Source organism: Wolffia australiana, chromosome 5 (assembly GCF_029677425.1).
Source record: "Wolffia australiana isolate 7733 chromosome 5, ASM2967742v1".
Classification (NCBI taxonomy): domain Eukaryota; kingdom Viridiplantae; phylum Streptophyta; class Magnoliopsida; order Alismatales; family Araceae; genus Wolffia; species Wolffia australiana.
Window position 1 is genome coordinate 18,918,944 of NC_135839.1, and position 16,045 is coordinate 18,934,988.

Genomic DNA, 16,045 nt, shown 5'->3' on the forward strand with positions numbered 1-16,045 from the left:
AAATAACCAACTAAGGACATTCCATGGCTTATCTGACTAAGCTTCTTTTGTAATTTAAAAAACACTAAAAGATTGTGTATATACCAGCAGAGTAAATATTAAATATCATTATGAGAATTATTACTCATTGCAGTCTTTCAGTTGAGTCAGAAGAGATAACAAAGGAAATGAAATACCCAAATAAAATAAGATGAATAAATTGAGATAATTATATATCTTAAGTGATACTAATAATCAAACGAGTATAAGGTAGTCAATCATAACTAGAAGTATACGTAGGATCATTATATGGGGTAAGTGAAGTAGTCTAAAATATATTCTCAAGGCTAAATGATAACCATCGTGTATATGAATGATTGAAATGCTAAGACTTATAACCTGATTAAGAGAGAATAAATATAATTACGTTTATGTATTATTTACTTTACTTTTTAGACTTTTTATATTCCTGATAAAATAGATATAATACATAGTAAAAATAATATTATATTTTTAATAGGACATTATAATTAATAGCATATATAATTTTGTAATAATTAATCTATATTAGTTATATTAAAATGATAGTGATGATTAGTAGTATGAGACAAATATACAATATAATACATAACAACTATTCATATAAGAATAGTAGTCCACTTGCATTAGAGATTTATCATTTATGAAAAATGAATAATATATGTGAAAACAATGGGTGAGGTTTTAAGGCGTGCAAAAATTATATAGGTTGTAAGATCTATACTTATATATCTCAGTGCCCAGGATGGTATCAGTTAGTAAAATAAGGATATAATGACTATTGAGGGAAGGTAATAATTTAACTAAATTTTTTTTTCCTATTTTATTATGTGTATATATATGTAATAAAATATATTGAAAAGCAAAATTTCAATGCATTAGATTTGTTACCATCTCATTTCTTAAGTTTCCTTGAAAAAAAAAAGACAATTTAGCCACATCATAGATTATTATTGAGGATTATTTTATTTGTCGTATGAAATTTGTTTATCGGACTTTAATACTCGAATTAAGTTTTCAAAAATATAATATTTATAAAATAATTTGAATCTAATATATATATGGATTCAAATATAATAGATACCTTCTTTTGATAGCTCAAAATCAGTGTCACAAGTTTAGAAGACATATTTTTTACTTCATAGCCCTAGAAAACATATTTTATAATTTATTTAATTTTTAAACATCAAGCTTCTACTTAGAAAATATATCAAATGATAATTTATTAGGTTCCTTGCTTAAGAAAATAAGATAAAGTTTGAGTTCATTAAAATATTTCTGGAAAACATTATCAATAAATATATATAATGTTTCCATATAATATAAGATTCATTATGGAATGATTTAATCAAATAATACAAAATATGACCAAATAAATGATATAGATGAAAGGAGAAGATGCATTGGCAGTTGTTATACGCTTTCACTTAAGAGGAAATAAAGGTAATTAACTTTATAATATATGTTTATATTTCTGGATAATTTTACGGAAATCAGAAACCTAATATAAGTGAAAATTTTATTCCAAAGGATTCCAAAAAAATATTCAAATCTTAATGTTTTACCGCACGACTGAATATACGTTGGCTTTCAACATAAATTTCTTTAGTATTTTAAAATATGTGATTACTATTAAGTTATTTTTTAAATGTATATCACCTCTTTGTGCACATTGATTTCCTGTCCACAAAAGAGGGTCATATTTTGTCTATTCGGTGATATCTTTTATCATTTATTATTGTTTTTGCAATCAGAGTGATCATATTTATCAACTATTCGAGTTTTTAACTTTTTGCAGTCCCTTTTAATAGTTTAATATTCCTAATAAATACATTTCAAAATAACTCAGCAACTAAATTGAATATAAAATCACAATTATCTGATTAAGTAAGAGGTAGTTCTTCACAATGAGTTTATGGAAATACTTTATGTTTTTCATATATTTTATTTGAGAAATACTCATACTACTAAATAAAAATAACATTTAACCTATACAAATTATCAAATAATAAGAATTCAATAAAAAACTTTCCTATACATTTCTTATAATTATATTATCATCTTGTTTTATTATCTCATACAATCAAAAATATGCATAGAATTTTTTCCTTCGCATTAATTTAAGTTTTCAGATATCAATGGGTTGTTATGAAAGTAATATGAAGTCATTGAGACATATCTATTATTATATCATATGAGACAAAAAGTTAATTGGGATCATTGCATGAGGAGTTCAAATTTTTTATTTAGCTCAATCATCATAAATATAGATCCCTCTAAGAGCCTAAATATGACAAAAAATCAAAACAGATATGTGAAAATTATGAAGTTTACCCCCCCCCATGTAAATATGTCACAGTGAAAATAGATATATGAGAAATTTTAAATCCTTGATAAGGCCTAACTTATATGGTGGATGTATCATAAGATAAAACAAAAATACTAATACAACTGGTTATTTTTTCCTAGGTCGATACTTTAATTCTGAGCATTATTTTCACCTTATACATATTTCTCTAAATTTTAAATTATAACATCAATTTAAAATTATGAAGTTAATAGACTTAAGACAATCATATTATTTACATGAAGAAAAAATATTTCTCTATTAAGTATTATATTTTACTGTTCATCATCCAATGTATTTTTTAATTTTGATTTAAAGAACTGCATTGTCCATTATGATGTGCATACACATTTTTAGAATGATAATCACTTTTTATCCATCTCTAAGGGAGAAAAATTTGAATATCTGAAAATGATGTAGATTTATTTCATAAACGTGAAATATTTTAGATAGTGATTTAGAGAATTATGAGAAGGAAAAATGTCAAAGAAGAAATTTACAGCACTTTATCAAGATCTAAGAAGACGTTGAAGATAAAACAAAATATCCTTCAAAATATGATAAAACTTTGTGATGTGCAGTAATGGAACCTATTGTATAAATTGGAAATTCATCGAAGATTTAAAAGTTAATGCAAAAATATATATAGATATGAAAACCAAGAAGGTAAAAGCTCCAATGTAACATTGTTGTTAAAGAGGAAACTAACTAACAAAACGTCAATAATAATACAAGAGAATTTAAATTTTAAGTAGGAAGAACAACAAATTTTGGATTTACCTTTATTCCATTTTTTGATAACCATGAGATTGAATTGAGAAACATAACCAGGTGTTGACTTGATATCAGACGTCGTCGGGGATGTCGTCCGGTCGGCACCGAGTATGATGGCTCGGTACCGATAAGTGATGATGGTGTCGAACGTCAATGGTGTCATCGTCCGACGGATGCAACCCTAACGAGTTATGCAACTATGAAGTGATGTATAAGCATCCTACATGTCGTGCGTGCAGGTTCCGACTTGAGGGAGGCGCCGGGCTCCAAGCTTGGATGGGTCGCCAGACCTCGTCGAAACTCGTATGACCGCGACGGTGGCCTCTCAAACCTCGTCGGAGCAATGGGGACGTCTACAGTCGAATAGACTCCGTCTGTTGGGCTCGCACGTAACGCCGAATAGACTCGTGCGTAGCGGTAAGATGCTCAAAATGTCAGAGTTTCATCTCAATTTGCGTCTCTCACCTACCTAGCCCAAGCGCAGTGGAGTCGAGACGAAAATATACTGCAAAAGCTAAATAAATGAGTGACGGGAGAAGACGGCGTACCTCGTCAGCGTGGCTCATGATGCAGAGATTCATCGATGTTGGCAGCGATTCGGAGCGGGTGGAGCGGAGAGATGTAAAAGAGCACACAGCGGCTCGACAAGCGGAGGATAATGCCGGAGCTATAATTAAAGGTCGGGGAGGAGAGGAAACGAGAGCGGCAGTGGTCGTGGCTCCAGCCAGCAACTGATTGTAGTTGGCACGACGGTGCTTGTCGTACTACACCGGCACGGGGGAACAACTACGGTGAGCAAGCGGCAACGAGTTGAGTCACCTTCGAGGAAAAATACTCATCCGACGGTGCGATGGCTTACAGGTGGTGTGGGAGGTCAGCCGAGATCACACAACACTGGGAGAATGCTAACCATAGGGCAGCAACTCCCGGCGTAGTGTGGCTGCTGGGAGGTGCTCAGTCTGGTGAGGATCAAGGTCGGAGTCCCTAGAAATTGGTGGCATCCAACGGCCAAGCTGGCCTCCAAGTCCGGTCGTGAACAGTTTAATTGACCGCGCGATTGCCAAGAGCGGAAGGACGTGCCAACTCCATTGGGCCGACATTATTAGGCCATTCCTAAGAGTGTCTGGCCTTCTCGAATTGGCCGTTGATGATTCCAGGAGTCGTCTCTATGTGCCGATCCGAAGGGGGGACAGAGTATAGAAGAAGCGGCAAAATCGATCCCCAAAGGCGTTGCCGCATCATCTCCAACTCAGACCAGCCAACATCGTCCTCCTAGGAGAGAGGAATCTTCAGTCGGCCCCAATTCCCGCCGGTCGCCCTAGTACAGCGGAATTAGATCGTTAGACCCGGGGAAATTCTGACGTGCTTGTTAACATCCGTAGGCGGCTCAAGATGTTGGTCGTCCAGTGAATTTGGCCGACATTTCTTCCCCGTCTGAATCATGGTGTCAGATTCCGTTCAGACACGCACAGCCATGAAGAAGCCCCTTCTTTGTGATGACGCCGATCAGGCCATCGCTGAGGAGAATTCGCCAGCAGTTGTAGCGTCTGTGAGGCAAATGGGCTCAAACTTTGCCCAGTGAGAAGCTAATTCACCCACCCTGCGAGTAGGTTGCAGACTACCCAGCAAGCGGAAAGTTTCTCCTTCCTACTTCCTTCTCGATTTTCCTCTTCTCCCCTCCTTTCTGCTATCTCTTCTCTGAAGAAGGGGGAGACCAGAACAAAGAACAAACGTGAACTCTTTCTTTTACTTCCTGGTCTGAGCACCTAGGGCACCCCCTCTTCCCTTATAAAGGGGGAAGATGAATTGGGCCTCCTAAGTGGGTCAACAGGGGAAGACTGATCCATTAGGGTCCATTAGGGGGCCCTTGTAGAATGGGCCCCCCATTACACATAGATGGGAACTAAAATAAAATAAAATGGGAAAAGGGGGAAAAGGGAGTCCCCTTTCCCACAACGACAAAACATGAACACGAGACGCATCGCAGTGCGACGAAAACAAGATGACTGAGAAGAAAACACGAGACACGACTAGGAAAAATGACGAAAATTAAAGTAGGATAATCGAGTATCTCTTCACCCAGCTTTCGATGATGGTGTTCGGCGGCACGGATGATGTCGTCGGTGATCCTTGATGGCGTGCACCATCATGACTTATTAAAATGGGAACCTTAAAATTTTCTGGCATATGAGTTGAAGCCCTTGAAGACGAAACTTATGAGAAGTTTTTAGAGATTACCAAAGGTAAACACATCACTCCTTCATAAATTAGATGATATGTCTTTTCTTCTAAACCACAGATGTTTGGCTTATGTTCCACGTAACCCTTGTATATAAGAATCCAACCAGTATGGTTGGGAGCAACTATTAATCATTGGCCTACAAGACAATTGATTATTTTTTCATTTTATTATTTCTTATAACCATTATTATACATGTATGTGGTTTATATTGAAGTAAATGTATGTATAATGTTGAATAGGTTAGGATTAGAGTGGATTTTGGAAATTTTTATTTATAATCATATATAAAAAGGATATCTAAATAAAATTTTAATGCCATTTCCTGCTCATGTGATGAAGATAATTGATTACAGGACCATTGTAATCGGGATTTTATGTTGTGACAGTCGGTGCTCTTTGGAAAATTCTTTTGACTTTGGCCTGAAATTCTTAAATCATGGAAACAAAAACTTCACAAGCTTAAAAATAGTAAGGTATGTACAAAGGTGATTATGTGGTCGAGATGTCATCGTTCTCCAAAGTTACTAAAAGGAGACAAATTCCAGGAAACTAAGAAAATGAAACACTAAAAAAGGGTTGATTTAATGAATTTGTATCAAATAAATTCAAATCGGCATGACCTTGTAAGGTTAAAAGTTTCCTATGCTCTAAATATTCGGAATATAATTGTGGATGATATATTATACATATGATAACTGCTTATGGAAAGGTTAAGTGTGTGGATGCCATGAAATACTTCTTCCAAGATATATGGTGTACCTTGACACCAGACGTAAGATAGATCTGATGAAGATATATGGTTTATTTGCATTAAAATGATCATCTATGTTTGTTACAAAGATGAAACGTGTTAAGTTAAATTTCAAGTGATATTTGGGTTTTTCACAAATATTTGAGATCAGAATGATACGTCATACACACAGATATATATATATATATCAGAATGATACGTCATACACACAGATATATATATATATATATTATTATATATATACACATATAGTGATTCAGTTGAAGGTTTTGATGGAATTAAAATTGCGTTATTCTGGTTTTTCCCCATGTGTCATATTTTTCCATTCATTTTATTAAGATTTCAATAAAGTTATTCTTATTCTCGTAATGTGATAATATTTCAAAAAATGTGCCTTTATGGCATTATAGGTTTTGATAACTTCCTCTTTATAGAACACACATACACATGAAGATTAAAAAATTCAAATAAATGTGACAAGATATGAACTCATGGTGGCATAAAAAAATCAATAATTCAAATCAGAATAAATGACTACCTAGATATACAGACAGATCTCACGCGTGAAGAGGCACATCAGAAAATGCATATATGTGGCACTTTGCAACTGGTGTGCCACATCATATTTGATGTTTAACATTGGTTAATTATGTACTTTCTTTTTAATGGTCATATGTACAAGGATCATTGAAGTATTAATTTTCATTGCCTAATCATGGACCTAAATTTCACAATGGATGATGTTATAGAACCCAAACTGATACTACTCAGCGTAGACGGGGAGGCAGAAATTAATTAATGGCTAAAAATGAGTCAAAAATATGAGTGGATGCCTCACAGTTTAGAAGGCATATCTGACCAACTCGTTAATGTCATATGTTCCTTGTCATCCCCATGATAAAATGCAGATATATAGATATACATATATTTATATATATTTTCCCACATTAGTGGGTTGAGTAGAACTTTATCCAATATCTTCCACCACATTTAATGCTTGGTTCTCACGATTATTATGCATGTAATTATTATTTTATGATATTCTCAGCAGTGACATGTCATTCCACTTAACCTTAATTCATATTTTGTTTGAAGGTTAATTATGTATTTTACTCATGCTGAACCTTTCTCAAGCAACGAATTTGATGTTAGCATCATTTATTGAGTTTAGTTCTTTCAGAACTTAAGTGGATGAACAAGGAAGCAAAGAGATGAAGATTAGAGGAATCAAAATCAACCGCATTTATTGTCCTAGTTTGAGTTTCTATTCAAACTAGTGATGCTTGCAAACTAACCCTTTTCTATTTATTTTCTGGTGTCATGGGCAGTAAGAATATTAAAATTCAGAAACCATTATAGAGACTTTCATTTAAAATGTCTTATAAATGGAAGGATATTAAATTTTTTATGTATTTGTTTCTTTTAGAATTTTAATGATTTTCAAGGGCCAAAAAGCAAAAAATAAATAGAAGTGGACCCATGGTCTTAGCTGGCGTGGGAACACCTATGTGGAGGCATTCCAACTCCATGCACCATATGCGATTAATTTCAGTCACAGATTTATCAATTGTCAATTAACCATATCTCATGATTGTGTGTCACTAGATTAACTCCTCTTTTCATCAATACAACATCTTAGAAAATATCTTGAAATTTCTCCCCCAAAATATTCATTTAACCACCACATACTCATGTGAGTCATAATTATTGGATGTTGACTTTTGAATTGCCAAATGGCAGGATTTTTATATTTGGAATCCAAGGTTCACAATATTTCCATCCATACCACATTCATTCAATTCTGATATAAATGAGGTCATTTTTAAAATACTGACTTGAAAATTGATATCAGTTATACACTATTTTAAAAAAAAATTATGATGATTATATTTTTATCTCTCTATACTAAGAAAATACAGTTTTTATAAAGTTATATTACTATTATCGTCCTCAAATCACCTAAAGTTAATGGGTCCTATCAGAGTCAACGATCTGAATTATCAATTTTCTTCTTAATTAAAAATTAGAAAAATTAGAAAAAATTGTTATAATAATTATTACATTATACTCTTTCCTAAAAATACAAAAATTTTCCCTTAAAAAACAATTTGACTTGGTCAGTAGATTCTCATGAGATTATTTTATCATTGGTTTTTAATGTGATTTTGATCCATTTTGATGTAATTAGATTATATTAGTTGTTTCATTTATTTATATACATATTATTTTAATTTTTACCTTTATTTTTATCCCATTCAACCTTGCTTCACTAGGTCAGCCACTGTTTAAAAAACTCAATCATAGCTCTATAATGATTCAACCCATGCTCGTTATCATATTATGGTTCTACATTGGAGAGAGTTTGGAATTTTATTTTTTGATTTAACAAAATTGAAGGTTAAATTTCCAGAGGGTGTGGTGCCAAGCTAAAGCTTGTGCTTTAAAAGATGTACAGTAATTGAACAATCTCACATAACCGTTACTATCACTTGTTACTCTATCCATATAATTCTTAATCTTCATGAAACTCCCTAATGATTTATTACATGCTTAATCATGAAACCCTGATCCATCATTCAGATAGTATAAATGTGTAATGGCGATCATTAGGTAATGTATCATTGATAAAAGCGAAAAGTGGATTTTATTTGTCGTCGTTATTTTTGCTTTGATCAAATAAAACTTGTATATGTAAACTTGCTCTAAATTGTATAGAGATGAGCAAGGTCCTCTCCACAAGGATTGGCGGTTAGAGTCGATTTCAACTATTGAGCAAGAGAGTTATTAAACACAGCTGGGGGTCTGTTGTTAGTTCTTTTCATAGGGTATGAGAGATACTTTTCGATGAATTTTATCAGAGAACAGTGTATACCTAAGAAGTATACACTCCTTGACTTTCCGGTAATTTTCTTTAGTTGTTTTGGTATTCTTGATCGTGTTTAAAGTAGTTACGTTGATTTTCAGAAAAGAATTGGTTTAGAGATTGCACACAATTTAGTCGAAGAAGGGACTCAAAGAACCTTTTTTTTAAGTTCTTTTTTATTTAATTGTTTTCTCAAAATCGAGTTTGATTTCTCCGATTTTGAGAGTTGGACTGAGGCTATCTCCTCAATCTTTCTTTACACTACGTATCTTTTGATTGAGCTGGAAATTAAAATGTTATTCTCACCGGATTTGGCGGGGGACAAAGATCGCCGATGGCTTCAGACCTCAGTTCCGGCCGCGTCTTCCTACAGGTAAGAACGTTGATCTTTCTTTAGTGTCTTCTTCCTCCAGTCCTCCCTTCAGGCCATAGAACTGTCACTATCTAAGACCGAGAGAACAGGAAAGAAATAAGGAGAATTTGGTTCTCCACGGTGCAACAGAAAAAAATCTGGTATAGCTCAAGGTTCCATGATTCAAAGATGCCGCTTCCCGGCGATTAACGTTCGTTTTATAGGTCAGGTGTGTTCAGATAACCTCCCTGACCAGTATGGGACCATCCCGGTGACAGCTCTGGCGACCAAGCGGCAGAAATCTGACCTCATCACCGGAGTGACATAGCCGGCCACAAAGACGGCAGTCAAAGGTGAAGAACTGCAGCTACCCCCCCTAGCCGTTAGATCTGCTTCCTTCAGAGTTCAACGGATATGATTGATTCGTAGCCGTGGACTACTGTAACTTCGGTGACCCCTGCTCCATCGGTGAGTCACGTCAGCCATGAAGCCAATTGGATGCATTGGGTTTGTCCACGTCCGTGCTTCTGCTGAGCTGTTGTCCTGAAATAAACGAGGAAAGAGAAAAGACATTAAAAGATGATCTTGACTGTTCGATCTTCCAAAGGAAGATCGACAGTCAAGATTAAAACTCATTTATTAATAAAAGCCCGAACTGACGCTGGCTTCAGGCCAGGATGGCTCGAAGCTCGGACAGGTTTTGTTTTGAATTTTATTTAAGATCGCGGCCCGATGGGCCACAATCATTTATTTCAATTATCGGCCCGGCCCGAATGCGTTTGAAATATGGGATTTCGGAATCCCATATTGACGGTTTTAAAAACAGCGTTTGGTATATAAATTTTTGCACATTCTTTATAACTGAATTTAATTCCACGCTTACCATCGGGCGCTGACGAATCTTCATGACTTGCTTTGAGGCTGCGGCCATTGGCTGGGCTTGCGCTGTGCGTGTCGCCTGCAGTTGCGGCCTTGGCTGTGGCTGCGAGCAGCATGTGTGGTGCGCTTGGCCAGGGCTGCGCCTTGACTTGCTTGGTTGCGGCCCATTTTTTATTTTTTTTATTTATGTGATTAATATTCATTTTTTTTCATTTCATCTGTTTAACAGTCACAATTCATGCTATGCTTGTTAACACAAAAACCTGTTAAAATATGATGTTTCACATAATGACTGAAATGTTGCATAAAGGAGGAATTTTAACACAGAAATGCATACCTCTTTCATCTTCTTGACTTCTCAAAACCCCTAATGAGTATTGATTTACATGATTGAATCGTGACTCATGAATCATCCAATATCTCCACTACCTTCACTACAAATTTATTGCATCTTCTTCCTCTATTCGATCTTGTTGTGGAGGGCAGACAATTTCATCTTGACCATAGTCTCCATTGTGAACTAACTATATCCTAGCTAATTCATTTTTGAATCCAACGATTGCAGATTCATACATATTCTTCAAAACATAGTCATCCATGCAAAATATGTCCTTATTGTCTCATGTCAATTAAACCCTTACAGAACCATAAAATAAATCAACTGAATTGATGTTTAGGTATAACATCATTCATGGATTCACACTGATCAACTCAGTGAACTCTTTCTCAAAATAACACTCACCATCTATCTGTAGTCTTTCCACAAAAATGGTCACATAATCAATCAGACTTACCATAAAAATAGGACCATGTGGTGTTAATCTTTACGAATAAATTGGCATCCATCTCAGCTTCCTTTGAATATGAATATTTGAATACATATCTGAATAGCATTGTTCAGTGCCTTATGATCTCATCGTAATTAATTATGTTTATGGACACGCTTACTTCATTATAAAAACTACATGAGAACAATAATGAACAAATATTTATTTTAAGGAATAAAAAATGACATGGAAGTTTGATTAGCTTAATAGCCACATTCTATCCATCATCATTAATATATGATCCAATTCATCACAGCGTTTATTATTCATACACTGTGACCTGATCCATATATCCACATTATACATCTTAATATACACAATCCATCCACATTTCTCTTCTGATCTCTAGATCATTCTTTAACTATCTTCCTCATTCCTCTCTCTCTTATTGTTTATACTCTCTTCCTATGATGCCTTTAATTACAAATATTCTCTCTAAAAGTAGAATGTATTGTCACCCTCTATTCTTGCCCTTTCCCACATCTCTATTTTTATATTAGAAAATGTCCCATCTCACCACTAGTTATCATCTAAAGATACATTAATTCCCTAATCTATGCTACCAGCGAAGAAAAAACTTTCTCATCACTATCTAATAGTTATTGTAAGATCCAATGTCATACACAAATATTATTGATTAACCCAAGTGTCAATAACAAATTGAACACCCTGAAATTGAGTACATGAAGACTGACCAAACTATTGTGTTACATGTGATTGATATTGGTGCAATAATTGAATGTGTATTTAGTCCTATAAATCTACAAAGATATATATTTTATGGGCTATGTGGTGTTTAAAAATAAGGTGATTTATGAAAATCACCAGTTATTTTTTTTAATCATTTAAAGTTCGGATTGAGGGATCCATCCAACTCTAGGGATAAGGCTACCCGTCCTTTATTTGTCTCCAATCCCTTATGTAATGGGTGATGGTATGGGGATAAATGCAGGCCAAGACACCATCATTTTACTCAGTTATGTGGACAATGAGAGGATATCAATCATAAAGAGTGAATAGATAGAGCCTGGGGATAATCATGAGTATAGCTTGCACCATCACATTGACAGAATAAATTACGGGCGGATTCAATTTTGTGGAGGTGATGGAATCATCATGACATTTGCTACTGTTATCACGTAGAAATTCTAAATGATGTATACCCTTTTCTGTTACGTTGGGCCATGCTAGCTGACCTTTGAGTCCACTAATCTTTCAAGGACCTACAATTGGTCTATCAAGTAAATTGACTCAACAATGGGGTAGAATAATCTCACCAGAGCCTACGTCTTAGTAGGCATTTGGGTGATTTGGATCACATTACTCATTTGACCAAGTAAAGAGAAGGATGAATATTATGTATTTGTAGAAATATATTTTAAAGAAAATATGTAATTGAAATAATTTTAATTATGTTGTAGAAAAAGAAGGAAGATACTGTTTAGTAGTTTGCCATAAAATATTATTGAAAATATGAACAATGATTTAAATCATTGAAGTTGGGAAAATTAAAAATTGGTAATGTAATTAAAATATTGAGCAAAATAATTTATTTTTGTAATAAAACACACATAGATTCATAAATATTAACTTACATATAAAAACAAAGTGAATTCTTATAATCTCAGATAATAAAATTGTAACTATATTTTTATATAACAATAAATGTGCTGACAAATGATGCAATGAAATGTCTTTCTTATGCGTATATATATGTATGAAATATAAATGGATTTGTATAATTGGCTAAAATAGTGTAATTTTGTATTAATATTGATTCCAGTTGAATCTTTTTACTCTTTAATTGACAAATGTACATTATGAGTGTACCAATGAGACTAAGGAGAGAAACAAAGCCACTTATTACTGTGTTGACTTTAAAAATATAATGAATTTATGGAGAATAATTTTAATGTTGTAGCTTATTATTCAAAGCAATGAATACTGTATCTTATTATCCAAGGATTCCGGAATTACATATTAAATCCATTTGCGAAAGTTTTATCTCCACGCGACACAGGATAATAAGGCTTGGACTATCCACCTCGTGTCCAATTCCCGGACGCAACCGCAGTTCACTCTGAAGAGGGAGAACACGTAGCCCTCATCCGTTCACTCGGGGCTTACTTCTTGTGAAATCTTTACTTGCCAAGCAGCCTCGATCGATAAATGTGGAGGTCTCTTCATCTTCAGATTGCCCACGTATTCCCGAGGTACTTTTTACCGGGTTACTGCCTGTGACGATGCTGTCTCCATCATATTAAAGGTTGATCTCCATCTCGCATACGCATTAACTTTCTAAGCAGTATACTGATCAACGAACTAACACAGGTAGGCATTCTAAAGATAGCGAGATGGAAAGATAAATGTACAGAGATATATGTATATAGATATATAGATAGTGCATAAATAAATCGTATATCATAGATGTGTAGAGAGAGGGAGAGGGCGAGAGAGAGCGACAGAAAGGGAGTGAGAGAGAGAGAGAGAGAGCGAGACAGAGAGGGAGGGAGTGGGAGAGAGAGAGCGAGAGCAAGACAGAGAGGGAGGGAGAGAGAGAGAGAGGGAGAGAGAGAGGGAGGGAGAGAGCGAGACAGAGAGGGGGGGAGATAGAGAGAGAGAGCGAGAGCAAGACAGAGAGGGAGGGAGGGAGAGAGAGCAAGACAGAGAGGGAGGGAGAGAGCGAGACAGAGAGGGGGAGAGAGAGAGAGCGAGAGCAAGACAGAGAGGGAGGGAGTGAGTGAGAGAGAGAGAGAGAGAGTGGGAGAGGGAGGGAGGGAGGGAGGGAGAGAGAGAGAGAGAGAGAGAGAGAGAGAGAGAGAGAGAGAGAGAGAGAGAGAGAGAGAGAGGGAGGGAGGGAGGGAGGGAGTGTGGGAGAGAGAGAGTGAGCGAGAGCGAGACAGAGACGGAGGAAGGGAGAGAGAGAGAGGGAGGGAGAAAGAGTGAGAGAGAGAGGGAGCGAGACAGAGAGAGAGAGAGGGGCCCAAGTCCTTCTAGAAGAAAAAAGGACAAAGAAGCAGAAGAAAAAGTCCAAGACTCTTCTTAATATGTTCGATGTTAGGTAAAAACAAATTTCTACCTTATATCTCCACCATATAAGCAAGCAAAAGAAAAAGCCCAAGTCCAGCGTATTCCTGTTTTAATCTCCACATAAACTTTACAGCCTTTTCTCTCGCTGTAGGCTGCGATTAGACCGCGATCTTCTCTGGATCAGATCTGCTGTAGCCCGCGTTGGACTCACGTGGACGAAAAACCTTTCGGAGTCATTCGAAACCACGTCTGAGTCTTATAAAGAGAACTCTGCCCCTCCATTTGTCATGTTGGGCAGTATCAGCCAACGCTCAATGCCCTTTCGGCGTGGTCTGCCGCTCTTCCTCCCCAGCCTAATGTTTCTTGATCCGTCGTCTCCTACGTACCCTCCCATGACTTCCATACATGAGATTTCCAGCTGCCATCGCGCAGACTCCTCTCCATGCGACTCTTCTCCATTCCCATACCATCCAAAGATCCTCCATGAAATCGATCGTCTTCAAGCTTGCCCATGGGGCGAGGTAAGTGAAAAGCTTCATCCTTTCTTTGGGTATCCTTTCCTGGGATCATCGTGTCAGCTCCTTGATCTTTCCAACAGGGCCCCTCTCAGTGCTCGATCAACGGAGAGGTTTTAGGAGGCCATCCAACATCCGAAGATCGTTCGATCGGATGGTCACAGGCGAGCTCTCGACTAAGGGAGATGATCACGAATTATGAGGCCGAAGAGGTACAAGGACGAATAAAAGGGGAAGAGGAGAAGATCCGCGATCGCGATGACTACCGTAATTGGCACGATAGAGGAGCTCCCGCTAGGGTTTGCTCCGACTGCAATACCACGAAGACTCCGCTTTGGAGAAGCGGCCCGCAAGGACCCAAGGTAGATCCGAGTCTCTTTTCCTCATTAATATGGCCATGACTCAACTGAGATTACAAACTCCATGGTGCAGTCTCTCTGCAACGCCTGCGGGATCAGAATGAGGAAGGCCAGGAGGGCCAAGGATGCGTTAAGTAACGTCATCCCCATCGTTTCACCGTCCAAGGTCCGTAGAAAGAAGGCTCATGCACGAGATCAGGTCGTCCCGTTGAAGAAGAGATGCCGCTTCGAGGAGTTCAGTGTCAGCCTGGGTAAGAGACCAGCCTGCCATCGCGTCTTGGCCCAGGACGAGAGAGACGCTGCCTTGTTGCTCATGGCTCTGTCTTGCGATTTGATCAGAGGCTGAGCTGCCACTCGTCTCTTCTTCCGTTTTCGCCCATGTTGTTGGTTTGATTTTCATTCCTTCCGGGGTTCTTCTCTCATCCGTTCGTTCTATGAATGGGGAAAGCAACGGCCCCCCTGTCGCCTCCAAAAGAGGCGATTTTTTCGCTTGTAGTGAGCTTCGCTTGAGTCGAAGTCTCGGAGAGATGCTTTTGGGGTCTTGTTTTTTGGATCTCGTCGTTAACCCACTTGTTAACCAGGCATGGGTCCTAATATAAAACTCATTTTTAATGAGGCGAAGCAATTTGAAAATCCAATCTCTCCTGCTCTTCCTATCTCTTTCACCTCATCTCTCTTTCTCCCTCTCCTAATCTCTTTCTCCTCTCTTTCTGCCTCCTAATCTCTTTCTCCTAATCTCTTTTCACACTCTCCTAATCTTTTCCTCCTCATCTCTCTTTCTCTCTCTCCTAATCTCTTTCTCCTCATCTCTCTTTCACTCTCTCCTAATCTTTTCCTCATCTCTCTTTCACTCTCTCCTAATCTCTATCTCCTCATCTCTCTTTCACTCTCTCCTAATCTTTTCCTCATCTCTCTTTCACTCTCTCCTAATCTTTTCCTCATCTCTCTTTCACTCTCTCATAATTTTTTCCTCATCTCTCTCTCTCTCTCTCTCCTAATCTCTCTCTCTCTCTCTCCCTCTCACCTAATCTCTTTCTCCTCATCTCTCTCACTCTCTCTTAATCTCTTTCTCCGCATCTCTCTTTCAC

General features: G+C 36.8%; 1 protein-coding gene and 1 long non-coding RNA gene across 3 annotated transcripts; one reads left to right on the forward strand and one right to left on the reverse strand.

Annotated features, from left to right (window-relative positions):
- Positions 1-2,985: 2,985 nt before the first annotated feature.
- LOC144703707 (uncharacterized) lies at positions 2,986-4,884 on the reverse strand. Of its 2 annotated transcripts, none has more exons than XR_013581596.1 (2): positions 3,688-4,884; positions 2,986-3,604 (listed from the first exon to the last, which is right to left on the reverse strand). It is a non-coding gene; the product is annotated as an uncharacterized LOC144703707 (long non-coding RNA). The 2 variants fall into 2 exon arrangements; XR_013581595.1 differs by having other exon boundaries at positions 2,986-3,608.
- A 9,474-nt stretch (positions 4,885-14,358) lies between these two features.
- Positions 14,359-15,595, forward strand: LOC144703050 (uncharacterized). Its single transcript, XM_078575128.1, has 3 exons — positions 14,359-14,604; positions 14,682-14,960; positions 15,031-15,595. The coding sequence occupies exons 1-3, from the start codon at positions 14,371-14,373 to the stop codon at positions 15,301-15,303; spliced, it is 786 nt and encodes a 261-aa protein (XP_078431254.1). The 5' UTR covers positions 14,359-14,370; the 3' UTR covers positions 15,304-15,595.
- Positions 15,596-16,045: the final 450 nt, after the last annotated feature.